The 18,905-nt window shown below is 47.6% G+C and overlaps 1 protein-coding gene across 12 annotated transcripts in view; it reads right to left on the reverse strand.

Moving 5' to 3' along the window:
• The window catches only part of TBC1D1 (TBC1 domain family member 1), a 224,205-nt gene that overhangs the window by 11,567 nt on the left and 193,733 nt on the right, over positions 1–18,905 (reverse strand). For 11 of the 12 annotated variants that reach the window (XM_006055896.4, XM_044945997.2, XM_044945999.1 and 8 more), the window contains 2 exons: positions 6,548–6,792; positions 5,321–5,480 (listed from right to left, as the gene is read on the reverse strand). In XM_006055896.4, the coding sequence (XP_006055958.4) occupies positions 5,321–5,480; positions 6,548–6,792 (405 nt within the window). Of the gene's footprint in view, positions 1–2,472; positions 2,623–5,320; positions 5,481–6,547; positions 6,793–18,905 lie in introns of those variants that run through there. The other variant, XM_044946000.2, reaches the window with a different exon arrangement.

An 18,905-nucleotide genomic window follows, 5' to 3' on the forward strand; every position in this document is an offset into this window, starting at 1 on the left:
AGATCATGGTATCTGGTCCCATCACTTCATGGCAAATAGATGGGGAAACAATGGAAACAGTGAGAGATTTTTATTTTGGGGGGCTCCAAGCTGGTTTTAGGAAAGACAGAGGAACCAGAGATCAGATTGCCAACATCCGCTGGATCATCGAAAAAGCAAGAGAGTTCCAGAAAAACATCTATTTCTGCTTTCTTGACTATGCCAAAGCCTTTGACTGTGTGGATCACAATAAACTGTGTAAAATTCTGAAAGAGCTGGGACTACTAGACCACCTGACCTGCCTCCTGAGAAATCTGTATGCAGGTCAAGAAGCAACAATTAGAACTGGACATGGAACAACAGACTGGTTCCAAATAGGAAAAGGAGTACGTCAAGGCTGTATATTGTCACCCTGCTTATTTAACTTATATGCACAGTACATCATGAGAAACGCTGGGCTGGAGGAAGCACAAGCTGGAATCAAGATTGCCGGGAGAAATATCAATAACCTCAGATATGTAGATGACACGACCCTTATAGCAGAAAGTGAAGAAGAACTAAAGAGCCTCTTGATGAAAATGAAAGAGGAGAGTGAAAAAGTTGGCTTAAAGCTCAACATTCAGAAAACTAAGATCATGGCATCTGGTCCCAACACTTCATGGCAAATAGATAGGGAAACAGTGGAAAAACAGTGGCTGACTTTATTTTTCTGGGCTCCAAAATCACTGCAGATGGTGACTGCAGCCATGAAATTAAAAGACACTTACTCCTTAGAAGGAAAGTTATGACCAACCTAGACAGCATATTAAAAAGCAAAGACATTACTTTGCCAACAAAGGTCCGTCTAGTCAAAGCTATGGTTTGGTCATGTATGGATGTGAGAGCTGGACTATAAAGAAAGCTGAGCGCTGAAGAATTGATGCTTTTGAACTGTGGTGTTGGAGAAGACATTTGAGAGTCCCTTGGACTGCAAGGAGATCCAGCCAGTCCATCCTAAAGGAAATCAGTCCTGAATATTCATTGGAAGGACTGATGTTGAAGCTGAAGCTCCAATACTCTGGCCACCTGATGTGAAGAACTGACTCCTTGGAAAAGACCCTGATGCTAGGAAAGACTGAAGGTGGGAAGAGAAGGGGACGACACAGGATGAGATGGTTGGATGGCATCACTGATGCAATGGACATGAGTCTTGGTAAGCTCCAGGAGTTGGTGATGGACAGGGAGGCCTGGCGTGCTGCAGTCCATGGGGTTGCAAAGAGTCAGACACTACTGAGCAAATGAACTGAATGAAATAAAAATTTTTTTTCACTCTGAAGAATTCAAACAACTTTATTAGAGTTATTTTCTAGTTCTTGCCATTTTTTGCCTTAGAATGGCTGGCAAATGCTAACGATTCCCACATGGACTATGCACAGAGGGGAGGCAAGAGGCTGCTCAGTCAGCCCACCCTCGCTTTCCCTTCCCCAGAGGTGAAGCCATTCAAAAAAGAGACTCCAATGCCCTGGGGCTCAAGTATAGAACTAGTAACTCACTGTTGGGTGCCTAAGTTTGGGAAAGTGACCTAACTACTGGAATAATAATGTAAGAAGAAATAGAATTTTATTTTATTTTATTTTATTTATTTTTTTTTTAGAAATAGAATTTTAAAAGACAGGGGCATAAATCTATAAGTTAGAGGCAAAAAAAATTTTCTTTTTTTTTTAGGGTGGGGGGAGCTGCAGGTGAATGGAAGAGACAAGGCAGCTATAAATGCCATCAAGTGAAGGAGGACAGAAGCAGGGGAGAGAGTATGCCCCAAGTAAAGGTGGCTGCAGAGCCTGACCTTGAAGAACCCATAGAAACTCCCCAGATAAGAAATCAGGGAGTAATACTCTGAGCAGAAGGAAAAGCAGGTGGAAATGCAGACGGGGGTGAAAGCACACAGGAGCCTGGAGGAGCAGGTAAGGTGCGAGTACCTTATTCTCCCTCCAGAAAGTTCAAAAATTAAGTAACTTTTAATTAATAGTACAGAAAATGTTACCTATAAACCCACTGCCCCAATTCAGCTATTGTCATTTCTGCCCATCTCCCAATTCTTAAACACTTACAGACTGGAATTTAAAAACACAATAATCTCCTTGGAAAAGTGAGTTGATTTTCTGCATTTGAACATCCCTGCACGAGGAAGTGAGCTGTGAAGGCTTCCAGCAGTGTGGGAGGAGCCCCACTCACGACCTCATGGCCAACCCTCCTTTTTTGAGCCACCAACAAAACAGGCAAAGGGGTTTAGCTGGCAGAAGAGGGAACCTAAAATTCAGCTGACTCCACCACTTTGCAAACTGCTTGCTGAGAACACTGCAAGTAACTACTTTGCCTTGAAGACACTTCAGCAGCCCTATCATCATGTTAACCTGTATGGGCACTCTATTTGAAACTCCCCATGAAACAGAAGTTCAATTTTCCTGTGGGGGAAAATGATCAACTCCAGGCACATGGCCAGTTAGGTGAACTTACCCTGCCTCTCTTTTGCAGCCACCGTCGTCTTTGTCTAGGGTGATCCCTCTCCTGCACTTTCTCTGGGAGGCTGCAGTCCTCCCACTGTGACCCCCCCCCACATCCCTCCCAGGATCGGGTAGGAGGGAGATGAATGAGGACAGCAGCCTTGCCACAGAACAACCGCACAGACTCTGTGAAGACTCGCTTCTTCACCACGGTATCATGTTACCCTGAAGAGCTGTTTTTCCAGGCCATCCAAACAACCTTGTTTTCCAGTCTCTTTTAGTCCTGAAGCCTCTCAGAATCCTTCCCTACGTTACAGGTGGCTTTTGTGTTTTGCCAAACTTTCAGTTTTTATATTCCACCTCCTCTCTCATCTAACTTGGCAAAATGCCCTACAGAAAACATCTGGAGCCTAATAATAGCACAGCTGCCACCTCCAGCAGGAGCAAGAATGGTCCTATTTTTCAGGCTTTTCCCCCAAAGATAGATGTTAGAAGATGAAAACAACAAGCATCTCTCCCAGGAGGGCCCCTCTGCACCCAAGAGGAAAAATACAGGAGGGGGCGATTCCACATTATGTGACGACCAGAAGAGTGTGATGAGCACAGGCTCATCACAGCTCGACGTGAAGGTCGAGCACAGGCATTACTGGCAGCTGTCCCTCCAAGCAGTGCATACTGAACTAGAGGTAAAAAGTAAACTCAAAGTGTTGGCTACTCAGTTGTGTCCGACTCTTTGCAACCCCATGGACTGTAGCCCACTAGGCTCCTCTGTCCATGGGATTCTCCAGGCAAGAATACTGGAGTGGGTTGCCATGCCCTTCTCCAGGAGATCTTCCCAACCCAGGGATTGAACCCAGGTTTCCCCCATTGCCCCACTGCAGGCAGATTCTTTACCAGCCTGAGTCACAACTATTAACCTATATATGGGCTATGTTGACCGCAAACAGATAGATTCCTTTACTTATAAAATGCTGCTGCTAAGTCACTTCAGTCGTGTCCGACTCTGTGCGACCCCACAGACGGCAGCCCACCAGGCTCCCCCGTCCCTGGGATTCTCCAGGCAAGAACACTGGAGTGGGTTGCCATTTCCTTCTCCAACACATGAAAATGAAAAGTGAAAGTGAAGTCGCTCAGTTGTGTCCGACTCATAATGACCCCATGGACTGCAGCCCACCAGGCTCCTCTGTCCATGGGATTTTCCAGGCAAGAGTACTGGAGTGGGGTGCCATTGCCTTCTCTAATATAAAATGCTGAATAGTTAACAAAAGTTCACGTGTTTTCAGGTTTATCCAGGCCTAAATGCCTATAATGAAATGGCTTCAGACCAAAAAAGCCTACTGTGAATGGTAGGCTTTGGGATTTAAAATGAAGCTATCCACTATCATGGAGCTAAGTCACCCATGCTAAATACAGAAACGGTTTTTTAAAAACCTATCTTTTCTAGGAAACCTATTAATAAAATGGTTTGCTTTTAAGTATTGGAACAGTGATATCACAAGACAACGCTGCCCTAAGTCCCCACGTCCTGCCTATAATCTCAGGAGCCCTGAGCCCTTGAGCCAGCAGGACATGGGGTTGGCAGGATCCAGGAATCACAGACACTGGCATTGTTATGCATAATGTATGAGAAACTCTGAGACCCACCTCTGACTGCACAGTATGGAGAAGACGACCCTGCTTTTGTGGCTTTAGCTTTATTTAGGAAGTCATTAGGATGAGCTTTGTGCTCTAGAGCCCAGGAATTGCAGCTACTAAAGCCCGCACACCTTAGAGCCTGTGCTCCACAAGAGAAACCACAAGGAGAAGCCTGTGTACCGCAGCTAAGAGTAGCTCCTACTCACCCCAGAGAAAAGTCTGCACAGCAACAAAGACCCAGCACAACCAATAAATACATAAAGTTAAAAAAAAAAAAAGCACAGGTTTTAAAGTTATCAAGTGACTCAACAGAAATGGTACTTAAAACCACTCGGTATGTGATGATGATCAATTCTTTAATAACCGCTTTCTCCACAATAAACAGATAAAAAGAACTGTCCGAGTCACCGCTTCATCCTGAAGCAGGGAAAGCAGACTGTGTACTGGAGCTGACTGTTCACAGCACCTCACTCAGCTGCTTTCCCTGCCACGTCAAGGCAGACTTTTACATTTTTAAGTTTTAATTTCTTTAAATTGAAGCATAATTGACAAGGAGGCAGTTTTCAGACTTGACATGTAAACATTTATTTAACTTTGACAGAGACAATCTTCTTGAAAAGTAAATTGAGAAAAGGGGAGATGGTTTGAAATGTGACCCACCTATGGTCACAAGGGCAGAAAGTTGAGGTGGGGGCGTGTGAGAACAGACCATGAGTCAGTGATACAGAGGCGCTTTCAAGAGCTGGGCAGCAGAGGAAGCCAAGTAGAGCCAAGGGTAGAAGAGGAGAGAGGAGAAGGAAGAGGAGATGCAGAGGAAACCCAGAAAGAAGAGTGGCCCAGAAGTCCCCGGCTGAGAAGCCTTAAGGAGCTGTCAGTGAGCAAGCCCTGGGCCAGACAGGTGGAGGAAGACAGTTCAGGAGAAATGTCTCTGGACCATGCACCTGGCTCCTCGGTCTAGCCTTCAGGACATCTGCTCCAGTGAGAGCCTGGCAGGAGGAAATTGGACCTTATTCCCACAAGAAGGCATCGAGGGGTGGCCCTGATCATCAGAAATCAAGCAGGTCCTGAAACTCACAGAACTCAACTTCCTCACTAAATGAAAATGACAACGTCCTGTTCCTGCAGATACAGGTCTGAAAATAAGAACCACAACCATGGAGAAACCATACCCAGTTCCCATCGAACCTGAGAACCCAGGTTCTGCAAGCAGCCTTACACACACTCACCAAAGACTCTGGCGACGAAGCCCAGGGGGAACTGTGAGGCAAACACGGTGAGGAACCAGGGCGCAGCGTAGAGGCTGGGGCCAATCTCGTGCTCCTCCAGGTGGTTGTAGAGGTCCCTGTGGTAGTCGTGGAGCAGCCTCGAGAGCTGGTACATCTGGATCTGCAGGGACACACACAGGGTCTCAGGGAGGCAGCAGCCTCCATCCCCACTCGGAGAGGAAAGAGAAGGACCATGAGACTGGCCACATGGCTCCCTAGACCCTGCCCTCAGTTCTCTCTTGTCCAGCCAGTGCTCGCCGGGGCTGCTGCCACAAGGCTGGGGCTGGCCGGCACTCAGGGCAGGGCTCTTCAGCTAAGAGATGCTCCACATCTGCCTCATGAAAATGATCTGTAAGTTCTCTTACAAATACATGTTATTAGCGAAACTCAAAGCTAGGAGAGTTGGAGATAAAAAGCCAGCCTCTGGCAGAGAGTAAAGTGGGAGGGAAGCATTCTGTAGCAGGAACCTACTGAACCTGTTCCCGTAGTAAGTTCCTGCTGAATCCCCCCAACCCCTCCAGAGGCAGGACAAGTGTGACTTCTTCAGGTTTATAACACAGGCGAGTTAAAGTAAGATGACAAGGGTTTATCTCAAGATGGAGAAAATAACTTTTCCAACTGGGCTGGACCCAGGGTGGCAGGAGCTCAGGGATGGGGGTGGGGGGGAGTCCCTGGCAGAGGAAATAGCAAATACACTGGGAGGTGGGACTCAGACTACCTGAAGGTGGATTCAAAGAGAAAAGGTAAAAGGGCGGGCCCTGGAGAATCCCAGGGACTGGGGAGCCTTGTGGGCTGCCGTCTATGGGGTCGCACAGAGTCGGACACGACTGAAGCGACTTAGCAGCAGCAGCAGCAAGGGCCCTGGAGTCAGACAGGCCTGGGTTTATATCCCAGCTCTGCCACCTGCTACTGTGTGACGGGCTCAGATTATTTACTATGTAACTTTTCTGAGCCTTAGCTTTCCTGTCTATAAGCTGGGATCAACACTGCCTTCCTGAAGGTGGAGGAGGTAAATAAATGCGCATGAACCACCTGGTGTAAGGTTAGCACAGAGAAAGTTCTCAGCAGTGACAGATGCTACAATGATAACTGATGGTGGGAAATTTCCTTAGATACACTTGGAAAGGGATCATAAACATGTTTATTTTAGCATTCAACTTTATCACAGGCAGAAGGAAGGCTTTCTACCTGTAAAATAATCATGTCCGGCCGATATTGTTTCCGCAGTCCCATGTCAAACATCAGAAACTTGAGCATGTTAAACGCCTCTTCTTCACCCATATGAAGCAGCAGGATGCCTGCTACAAAGCTGAGACCTTGGCAATAGCCCACTTCTTGGTCTAGAAGCGAGTAGGCCTTTAGGATGTTGTAAAGTGACAGCTGCCCTGCTCCTAGCTGAGCAGAGTAGTACGGATGTGTTGGAAAGGTTCGCCCTGTAAAAACAAAACACATTAGCTGTAAGTTTTTAAAAAGAAAGTCTATTGAACCAGAAGTCCAATGTGCTTCAAGTTAAAGCAACAGATCTTTACAAGTGGGATCATGTCATAAATCAGCTCTGTAAACAAAGTCAGCTGGTTGTGCTTAGAACAACTTTTTGTTCTTTGCAATTAAAAAATCAGCAATTAATCATGCTTTCAGGTGAGAGAAATGAGAACCACCTTCAGGCCTGCAGATATTTGGATTTCAATCTATAACAGAAAGAAAACTCTGCATCCTCTCAATAGGCATCTGCTCTCCAGAGACCTGTGGCTCTCTACTGCACCCCATGCCAGCGCCAGCGCCCTGCCCCACCACGCCCTGATCAGCTCTCCCCAGACTACTTGTTTCCCTGCAAGTGCTTCACACAACTCACACATTTCTACACAGTAAGTCCCCTACATACGATGAGTTCCATTTCGAGAGAGCGTGCCTAAGTTCAATTTGTAAGTCCAACAAAGTTAGTCTAGGTCCCCAACTAACACTATCGGCTATACAGTGCTGTACTATAATAGGTGTATAAACTTTTCACAGAAATAATAAACAAAAACACAAACATTTTTAATCTGACAGTGCAGTACCTTGAAAAGTACAGTATAAGAGCTGACATACAAGGGCTGGCATTGAGTGAACAGGTAAGAAGAGTTACTGACTGGAGGAGGGAGAGGAGGTGGGGGATGGCAGAGCTAAAGGATCGTCAGCAATAGGACGCAGGGCAAGCTGCAATTTCACTCATGGCTGACACTGATGGGACAGGTTCTGGTTCCTTGGTTGAACCAGATCCACATCTGCATCTTTGAAAGTTCATAACTTGAAGCTTCGTATATGGGCGACTTACTGTACTTTTAAACCATAGGCAGTACTCTGATACACACTGGGGAGCAGCAGGCATTTTCTTTTGTACAAAACAGTCGCCTCTCAAAAAGAGGTTAAAATAAAATGCTCTCAACATCCTGATTTTCACAAAAAGCTGGTACTCAGACAAAATGTAAAGATTTCTTTTGTTCTGGAGGCCTGTGAGGTTGACACCTGTCAAATCCCACCTCCCCCTCCCATTCTGGAATGTGACTGATGGGGAAGTGTGTTTCCAGGGAGCAGAAAAGTGCCTGAAGAAAGAGATGCTCAGTTGGGGCCACGCATGGACCCAGGTGAGAATTAATGGCCTCGTCAAAGGCAGAAGTGCACCAAAGCCACGAGGGAAACGTTCACCTTGCTTATTCAGTCTCAGCAAAGGGAGGAAGATACATTCCAGTGTTCTTCCCCAGCCCTGTGAGAAAGCATTTCATCAATCCAGATTGGTTTACCTGAACTTAATTTAAGGGAAAGCGTTAGTCGCTCAGTTGTGTCCGACTCTGCAACACCATGGACTGTAGCCCATCATGCTCCATGGGATTTCCCAGGCAAGAATATGATTTATGAGGACAGCAATAACCTTTTCTGATTTCCTGTGTTCATCTTTCCTGCTACTCTACCTCTCTCTGCAGCAAACCTTCCCCAACACGCCCTGCACACATTACCCCACTGCTGGAAAGCCATCAGCAGGCCCCCATGGGGCTCCACGCGCTCCCATCCTCGCCTACCCTCCTGGCCTCACGCTCTGCTGCAGGGTTAACCTGGGAACAGCTCTTCCCACCCCGGTTCCATGAAGTGGGAGCACAGTGTATCTCTGCCCTGCCCTGCCCACACCCAGGCCCAACTCTCTTTGGGTCTCCAACAGGAAAGGGTGGCAGAACACACAGGAGTTGTGTGTTCCCGGAGGAACACCAGGAAAGGTTTAATTATTTTAAAATTTGATCTGTCAGTGTTACCATTTTTGCTCATCAGTCGCCTTCTCATATTAGAGAAGGGGCCCCCACACCTCCTGATCTTTAGTTATTAGCCCAATCAGCCAAATCTTCCCTGTCGCAGTCTTAGGGACCAGCCCTGATGTTCTTGATGAAGGAAAGCTGTCTGCACCAGCCTGAACAGGGCTCCTATGTGTTTCTTGGGATTCTCAAGTGTCATTTCCTGAGACAGCAAGACAGGCCCTGAGCCCCTCCCAGGCCCAGGGAGAGTCAGGCCTCTGGTTTCTGACTGAGAGAGGAATGGCTGTCCAGCCGACATGAATGCAGCCCGTGTTTTACATTAACTTGTACTTGGGAAGACAATGCCTTACTGTATTTACCTAACATGGTAAATATTGATAGAAATGATCCATGTCAAAAAGGCCCTTTGGGCTTCTCAGTTGTGCTTAAGAGTGAAGGAATCCTGAGATCCAGAGCTTGGGAACAACTGCTCTAGGTATATATCATGGCTCACACACTCTAGGCAAAGGGAGGGGGCAGGGACCAGGTTACACGTTTGTGGATAATCACAGCTATGTAATCCAGCACTGAGGTCTGCAGCCTTCAGCCCTAACTGAGAAGGCCCTCTGCTAACACTGAGAAGGAAAAAAACTCATCTTCTAAAGACTGTACATGTGTAGCTGACCTGCAACAGCTGAACCCTGGGCAGTGCACACACAGCACATGTGTCCACGTCCCGCCTGATCATACAGAGGACACCCACAAGGCTGCTCAGGCTGCACTGGGCTGCAAGAGTTGACAAGTTTCTTTCCTTTGATTTTTTTTTTTTTTTCCACAAAGAGCCTGGAGATTTCTGCCTCTCTAGGGAGGGGTACCAACAAACTAGCAATCTTACTGTGGAGTTCGGTTTCCTCATGCGCAGAAGGAAGAGTAACCTTACAACCACGTGAGCACCAAGGCTCCCTCCTGGCTGAGAATGGTGATGCCAAGATCTTCTCACAGTGCTGCATTTAACTCGGAGCAGAATGTGAGTTATGACTGGAGGGAAAATGCCCTTCGAATGATGCCTCACAATTTTAATAAAAAAAAAAAAAACTCAGTCATCAGTTGTTCAGTGTCTGCTTCCCCGCTAGAACACAGGCTCCTAGAGTGAGGGGATGCACCATATACGCTTGAGACGTATCTGCGGCTCACCACCAAACGGCACGGGTGGGCGGGGGATTAAGAAGGCAGAGCTCTCCTGCACGCAGACTACTTTTAGAACCAGCTGTCTCAGTCCAGTGACTGAGCTGGAACTGGCTCCCACAGGCCTGTGCATATCTCTGCTCAACCCCATGATCAATGACAGCAAATTGGTAGCTCAGATTTGCCAAAGTGAATGTTTACACCAAGGAAATCTATAAATGTTGACATCAGGGCTTCTTTTGAGGGGTCTGGGGGAGCTGGCTTTCGCCAGCACACCCCTGACTGGCTGGAAGGGTATAGGGAGATGTTAGATCACTGAGAGAGAGCAAGTGAAGTCACCCCATTTTATTCCTTTACCATCTACATTTAGTTACATCATTTTGAGGTTAAACAGGATATTTAGAATGATCAAATAAATATGAAATCATGATATGCTCTGGCTATAAGAGGCTATGGCAGAGCATTTGGAATAACGCATGTAGCTTTTTGTGTATGTATACAGCTTTTGTTGCAAGATATTAAGACTTGAGTTGTGATCGTTCAACTGACCTCCATAAGGCGAAGTCCCCAAGTGGACAGGAAGGTGTGTTATGGAAAAAGATTGCCGCAGGACAAATCCTAGGTACTTTCCTGTCCTTTGCCATTAATGTTTTTTAGTTTTTCTCATGGGACTTAAACCCAAAGATGAAACAGAAAGTTATGCTCACCACCAGCATCCCTCTGCTGGTCATGAACAGCCCCGTGTACTCCTCAAAGCACACTACATGCGGCTCCTGGCAGCAAGGCCAGGCCGGGGAGGAGGGAAGCCCTTCCCTGTCCTTCTATGGTAGGGCATCTTTAATACTCTCAGCTGATCCTTCATTTCAGAGGTTTGTCTCCTCACCTTGAAGGGTTCTAAAAAAAACAAAGAGAAAATTCTCTCGTGTAACCCCTGGATTATAGCTCCTTTTCTTCTAGATACCTGGCAGGTTTTATATCTTAAATGTGTTAAGTGGAAGCACAAAGCAATGACAGCTGCCATGCTGGCTTCTTGACTCAAATAGATCTTTGAATATGTGCTTTGCCTCTCACTGAAGCTTGGACATGCCCAAACCTGCTTAGGGAGCACTGTTAAGACAGTCTCTGCAAGTCCATCAAAAAATGCTATCTGTGGTCATGGAAAGACTCATCAGACCTCTTCAGGGTATGTAAAGCAAGCCACCACTTTACTGACATCCTGTAAAACAGATATTAAAATAACAAGTGATCAATGTGGGGGTGATCAGGAGCAGTTTCTAATCGGGAAACTGCTCTAATCGGGAGCACTGCCCTCTGATTCAGTGGTGTCCCTCCATTTCTGGACCTGGTCCAGTGTTGCTCTGGCCAAGCCTCCGATCGTGGGGAAGGCTGGACAGCCTCCTTGGGGAAGCCCTGATGGCAGGATGCCTGGGAGAGGAGCAGCTGACAGGGCGGAGGGTGATGTGGAGCCTGAAGGGGGCGTCTCCAGCTTGTTGCTCCGTGTCCCCCACGGCCACGTGTGGCCACGACTAGATGGGAGGCACAGCCAGAGGGCAGGACGCTGGCAGCAGAGGTTGTCCATCCAGGATGGAGAGCCAGGGAAGAGAAAGGCTGCGACTGCCTGAGGGCAGCACAGTTGCATTAGCTGCAGCCAGGCCTAGAGGCTGGGGCAGCCCCCAAACTAAGGCCCAGCGTGGCTTGCTCAGGGTCACCTGCTGCTGTTTTCTCCTGGCTGGGTGGGGCCAACTCTAACGACGTTCCTCCACATGACCAGAGGAGGGGATGGCTGTGCTGGGCCACAGCGGGCACAGCCAAGACAGAGAGGAACCATACGGTGTCCTGGAGGTGACATGATACAGAGACTAAGAAGACCAAGGTTCTAGCACTTTCTGCCATAAGTAGCAGCCCGTAACTTGGGGAAAGCACATCACCTCCAAAGTGGAAATTATGTACACCTTCATACAGGGTTGTGTAAAGCTGAAATTCAACAAAGCTAGTGAATATGGTTTACAAACTGCAAAACACTGCCTGACCATTCAATTGTTGTTCAGTCACTCAGTCATGTCCATCTCTTACTGACCCTGTTGGGGCCACTGGGAGGAGGGCAATAGGGAGTAAACCCCGTCCTCACAGACGGCAAACAAATCGGAAGTAAAGGTCAGGTTGTCTCAGATTAACAATAGTGCCTGAACCTGCATGTTGTAATTGTTAATTCTTCCGTGCCTGCATGTTGTAAAACATTACTAATGTGTAACCAGTCATGCAGAGCAGGGGTATATAAAACCGAGTCCTCTGAAATCACTGGAGGGGACCCACTGTCGTAATAAACTGTACTCCACTGTCTTAAGTGTCTTCTGAGGAGTGTTTTGCAACTCTGGATTCTACATTTCTGGTGTGTTGGCCGGGAAGCCCTTGGAGAGATAGGCCCATTGAGCCTCCGCCTGTGACTCGCTGGGACGAGAGCCTTGGGAAGGGGAAGGTGTCTCCTCCCTCGGATCAGCTCTTGTTTTAGTGACTTGTCTTTCTAGGCAGACTTCATGAGACTGTGGACGATAGAAGGGAAGCACGCAGGTAGGTCCCTCTGTAATAGTGGAAGGAGGGACCTGATCAACCCCTTGGGGCTGCATGAGTCTAAGGTGGCTGTGTCCTCCTAGGCTCAGTGGGGAATTTACTGAAATAAGTAAAACTCTGTTAACTGAATCTGTGCTGATTGTTTGTCAAACCAAATTTTTGTTTTCTGGTTTCCAAAGGACCGTCCCCTTTGCCGCAATACCCCCCTGTTCTCAGGGATTCAGGGACCTCCCAAACATTGTTTAGGACCGGACTGGGAATGTGGCTCTGGATGTACATTTGTCTGCACCAACCCGTGATAAGATAGATCTGGATTTTGCCAGGATCAGACTTGTGCAAGGAGGAGTATGTAGAAGCCTTAATTGATTGGATTTGGCTGGCTGCTGACAGAGAACCATGAGAGGTACTATCACTGAAAGACTTAGTAGGTAAGGCCCTTTTCACCCAGGTCATAGCCGAGGTAAAGGGGCAGTTGTCGTGCTCCTTTGAGTGGAGACATCGGCGGTGGCTGGGGTACAACAAGACCGTGGCAAAAGAGTGATGAAACAGAAGTTGGACTTGCTGTAAGTGATAGAAGGAAAGTGAAAAGTAGGATGGGTAGCGGAGAATCCAAGCCAACCGCTCCTGAATGCATGATTAAAAACTTGCAAAAGGGCTTTGGAGAAGACTATGGTATAAAGTTAACCCCAGACAAGCTTGAAACCTTCTGTGAGATAGACTGGCCATCCTTTGGGGTGAGGTGGCTCTCAGAGGGAACCCTAGTACTGGACAAAGTTCAGGCTGTGTATACTCTGTGGTAACCGGACAGCCAAGCCACCCAGACCAGTTCCTGTACATCGACTCATGGCTACTAACTGCACAGACCCCCTTGGGCCCAGGTATGTTATCTTGGAAAAGGAGAAAGCAAGATTTTTCTGGTGCAGGCAGAACCCAAGCAAGAAAAGTTAAAGGAAATATATTATGATTCGGAGGAGGAGGAACTCCCACCTTCCCCTCCATACTGCGGAACACAAAGGGGACCCCCAGAACAAGAGGGAGGGCAAGAGAGGAGGGAGACTTTCCTTCTCCGCCTCCCCCAGTGGAGGAGGTTTCTCTCCCTCCTACTGTGCCAACATTATACCCACCCCTCCCCAGTTTAGAAGAGGGAAAAAGGGAGAGCCAAGTGTTCAGAGGTGGCTGAGGTCTACAAAGGAACCTTAAGAGAGAGAGGTGTTGCAAATGCCTCTTAGGGAGGTCCACGTGGCAGGTGGGGCCAGATGGACACATCTATCCTGGCCCCACTGCTCTTTACTATCAGCCGTTCTCTACCCCGGGTCTCTTGAAAAGGCACACCCCTCCCTATTCTGAGAAGCCGCAGGGTATGATTCATCTAACGGAGACTATTTTCAGGACCTATTGACCAGTGTAGATGACACAGCCCAGCTTCTCCTCACCCTCTTCAGAATGGAAACGAGACACTGGACCCTCACAGAGGCATGTAAGTGACTCCGAGAAACGCACCAGAGGGCCAACTGGACCCTGAAAGTGGGGCCCGAGAAGCCACTCCTGACACAAGACCAGACTGGGACTTCAATACTGACCAAGGTAACCAATCCTTGGAACGGTATAAGATGGCCATTATACAAGACCTCAAGAAGGGGGCTCGCAAGCCTACTAACATGGCCAAGACTAACGTTGTGATCCAAAAGGCAGACAGGACTCCCACAGAGTTTTATGAGAGGCTGTGTGAGGCCATTTGACGATACACCCTCTTTGACCCAGAGACCCCTGAAAACCAAAGGCTCATAAATGCCACCCTTGTGACCCAGTCGTATCCAGGTATTAGAAGGAAACTCCCAAAGATGGAGGGGTTCTTGGATCTTACCAGCACCCAAATGAAAGAAATCGCTGACAAGGTTTTTGTCAATCGGGATCAGGAAACTATAAAAGAGGCTGAGAAAAAACAAAAGGAGAGTGGCAGAAGGTCCTGTCAAAAGACAGCTCTCCTGGCAGCTGTGCTGGGCCGCCGGATCTCAATAAGCAGCAGCTGCTACCAAGGGAAGATGAATGGACACTGCATCAGTCATCAGCAGCGGGGAACCCCGGAACCCCTAACAAGGCTGTTTCCTGAAGTATGGGCTGAAAGTAACCCCCCTGGACTAGCGAAAAACCACCATCCGGTAATAAGAGTTAAAGGTGAGGGCCCAGCCCATAAGGAGAAAACAATATTCTATACCACTGGCTGCCAGGGAGGGAATCAAGCTCCTCATTGACAGGCTGAAGGCAGCAGGCGTACTGGAACATCGATCACCACGGAACACCCCTATCCTCCCGGTGAAGATGGACGGGGAAAAGATTATCAGCAAGTTCAGGACTTGAGGTTAGTAAATGAGGCGACAGTGACCTTACACCCAACTGTCCCTAACCCCTATACTCTGCTAATGCCTCCTAATGTCCAGTATTTTACCTGTTTGGACTTGAAAGGTGCTTTCTTTTGTACAAGAGTGGCTCCAATTAGCCAAAGAATTTTTGCTTTCTAATGGGAAGACCCTAAGACGCGTCAGAAGACCCAGCCAACTTGGACTCAGCTGCCACAAGGATTTAAAATTCCCCTATGATATTTGGGGAAGCCCTGGCAACAGATCTCCTCTCCTTCCCATCGGATGCTACTAAGTGTCAGATCCTACAAGTGGATGACCTACTCCTGATGGCAGAGACTTGTTCTCAATGCTGGGAAGGAACTAAGACTCCCCTGGGCCTGCTGGGCCAGGCTGGATATCAAGTATCATGGAAAAAGGCCCAGATCTGCCAGACTGAAGCAAAGTTCCTGGGGTTTGTTATAAAGCAAAGCAGGTGTACCTTGGGCTTAGAATGAAAACAGGTGATCAATCAGACAAGCCAGCCCACTACCAAAATGCAAGTGAGAGAAATTTTGGGAGCCGTAGGGTTTTGCCAGATCTGGATACCTGGCTTTTCACAAATAGCTAATCAAGAACTTTATTGTGAAAGTCCCCACATAAAGGTGCAACCACCCAGCAACTTATCTGCCAATGAGCCAAGGCCCTCCCAACCATGATTGTGAGGAGATGCTAGAGGAAGTCTTTTCTAGCTGACCGGACCTCAGAGATGTCCCCTTAAGTCAACCAGCTGAGACTTACAACACAGATGGACCAACTACCTGGGACGGGACACAGGAAAACTGAAGATGTGGTACCCACAAAGGATATAGTAGTGAAGGCAGGATGACTCCCCACACACTGGTCGGCTCAAAGAGCAGAGCTCTGGGCACTTATACGAGCCCTAAAAGTGGCTAAAAGAAAGAAGGTAAATAAATATACATACTGACTCACAGTATGCCTTCACTACCTTACATGTACACGGAGCCATAAATAATGAAAGGGGGAAAGTAACTGCAACTGGCAAGGAGATAAGAAATAAAGAGGAAACTCTGCTTCTGTTGGAAGCAGTGTGGGAATCCGCTGCAGGGGCAGTAATACCCTCTAGGGGCCACCAAAGGGCAGACACACCTCAGGCAAAAGGGAACTGTCCGGCCGATCGAATGGCAAAGCAAGCAGCCGCCCAGGACAATATAGCAACCAAACTTGTGGTGACGTCTGTGGTGTCTAGCCTACTAAACGCCCAGCGGCCCCAGTCTCTGGCAAGGAGAAACCACCTGCGCACGAACTGAGCGGGGAATGCCGCGGGAGGACGGATGGTGGAAACTCTCAGATGGGAGACTTTTCGACCCCTCTAGGTTGGCATTTCAACTGGTTACGGATTTCCATCAATCCATCCATTTCGGAAAAACAAAGACTTGCGAGATTTTAGACCGCTATTTTGTCATACCACGTCTAACAGCCTTGTGTGCAGATGTAAGCCTCCGATGCATAACCTATGCCAAAAATAACTGGTGCCAAAAATAACCCAGCTCCCAAGGAGACCGTGCCTCCTGGAATACAATTAAAGAGGATCCCTCCATTTGAACATCTCGAAGTGGACTTCACTGAGGTAAAGCCATGCCGAGGATACAAATATTTGCTGGTAATGGTATGTACAGTTAGAACTGGACATGGAACAACAGACTGGTTCCAAATAGGAAAAGGAGTACAAGGCTGTATATTTTCACCCTGTTTATTTAACTTATATGCAGAGTACATCATGAGAAACGCTGGGCTGGAGGAAGCACAAGCTGGAATCAAGATTGCCGGGAGAAATATCAATAACCTCAGATATGCAGATGACACCACCCTTATGGCAGAAAGTGAAGAGGAACTAAAAAGCCTCTTGATGAAAGTGAAAGAGGAGAGTGAAAAAGTTGGCTTAAAGCTCAACATTCAGAAAACGAAGATCATGGCATCCAGTCCCATCACTTCATGGGAATTAGATGGGGAAACAGTGGCAACAGTGTCAGACTTTATTTTTTGGGGCTCCAAAATCACTGCAGATGGTGACTGCAGCCATGAAATTAAAAGACGCTTACTCCTTGGAAGGAAAGTTATGACCAATCTGGATAGCATATTCAAAAGCAGAGACATTACTTTGCCAACAAAGGTCCGTCTAGTCAAGGCTATGGTTTTTCCAGTGGTCACGTATGGATGTGAGAGTTGGACTGTGAAGAAAGCTGAGAGCTGAAGAATTGATGCTTTTGAACTGTGGTGTTGGAGAAGACTCTTGAGAGTCCCTTGGACTGCAAGGAGATCCAACCAGTCCATTCTGAAGGAGATCAGCCCTGGGTTTTCTTTGGAAGGAATGATGCTAAAGCTGAAACTCCAATACTTTGGCCACCTCATGTGAAGAGTTGACTCATTGGAAAAGAGTCTGATACTGGGAGGGGTTGGGGGGAGGAGGAGAAGGGGATTACAGAGGATGAGATGGCTGGATGGCATCACCGACTCGATGGACATGAGTTTGGGTGAACTCTGGGAGCTGGTGATGGACAGGGAGGCCTGGTGTGGTGCGATTCATGGAGTCACAAAGAGTCGGACACAACTGAGTGACTGAACTGAACTGAACTGAATGGTATGTACTTTTACGAGATGGGTGGAAGCTTACCCCACCAAAACTGAAGCAAAGGAAGTGGCCCGATGTATGCTGAGAGACATCATTCCTAGATTTGGGTTCCCTCTGAGTATAGGATCAGATAATGGACCAGCATTTGTGGCTGAGTTACCCCAACTGGTTTGCAAAGAAACTACATACAGCGTAGAGGCCACAAAGCTCAGCAATGGTCGAGAGAATGAACCGGACTATCAAGGTGACTTTGGCAAAATGGATGCACGAAACTGGCACCCCCTGGATGGACATGCTGCCATTAGTGTTAAGGAGGGTCAGGATGACCCCCTAGTCACATGGGTATTCCCCCTATGAGATAATATTTGGGAGGCCTCCCCCAGTTATTTGGGAAGTAAAGGGAAATTTATTACAAAGAGGAAGGATGGAGATGTCTTGGCATCTAGAACAGTTAGGGAAGGTGATCCATGACATCACCCCCTATGTTCAGGAGAGAACTCCATTTTCTCTTGGCACTAATGTACACCCATACTCACCAGGAGATTTAGTATGGGTAAAGGATTGGGAGCGGCAGACGCTCTCCTGTTTGGCATGATGACCCTACCAGGACTACAAACTCAGGATAATGTGTTCCTGTCCTGGGCCCACTCGTATGGGAACTTCTATAATACTTTTAACTGTTAGGTTTGTGGGGCCACACCTTTGTCGGTGATGGGTGGACTTCCTTGGTGGGTGTCTCCCTTGCACAGAGGGAATTTCAGCCCCCTCTGGTCGTTCTTGAGACAACGAGAAACGTTTCTTCCTTTGAACTCACAACCTGTCGATTCTTTCTTGGTGTAGCCTGGACTCTAACCAAATTAATTAAGGCCATGAGGTGACATTTGAGGTAAAAGCTATGTCTAATGGTAATCCTCCTTTTTGGTCATCAGTATTTTCTTGGATCAAAGGTGATTGGTGGAAAAATCTTTGTGTGATTATTCTGTTAATCACTGTATTAATTTTAGGCCTTGAATTCTCCAATGTATAACTCAGTGCGTAACCTCTAGACTGACAGCTTTGCTACAGCTACATCGTCCTTGGGCACAATAATGACCCATGACCAATACCCATCCTTAGTTAAAGATAAGATGAGCATCAAGAGGGGGAGATGTTGGGGCCACTGGGAAGAGGGCCAAGAGGGATTAAACCCCCACCTCACAGATGGCACGGAGAAGGTAATGGCACCCCACTCCAGTACTCTTGCCTGGAAAATCCAATGGACGGAGGAGCCTGGTAGGCTGCAGTCCATGGGGTCGCAAAGAGTTGGACACGACTGAGTGACTTCACTTTCACTTTTCACTTTCCTGCATTGGAGAAGGAAATGGCAACCCACTCCAGTGTTCTTGCCTGGAGAATCCCAGGGACGGGGGAGCCTGGTGGGCTGCCGTCTGTGGGGTTGCACAGAGTCGGAGACGACTGAAGCGACTTAGCAGCAGCAGCACAGATGGCAAACAGAAACTGGAAGTAAAGGTCAGGCTGTCTCAGATTAACGCCAGCACCTGCAC

The sequence above is a fragment of the Bubalus bubalis genome, chromosome 7 (genome assembly GCF_019923935.1).
Source record: "Bubalus bubalis isolate 160015118507 breed Murrah chromosome 7, NDDB_SH_1, whole genome shotgun sequence".
In the NCBI taxonomy this organism is placed as follows: domain Eukaryota; kingdom Metazoa; phylum Chordata; class Mammalia; order Artiodactyla; family Bovidae; genus Bubalus; species Bubalus bubalis.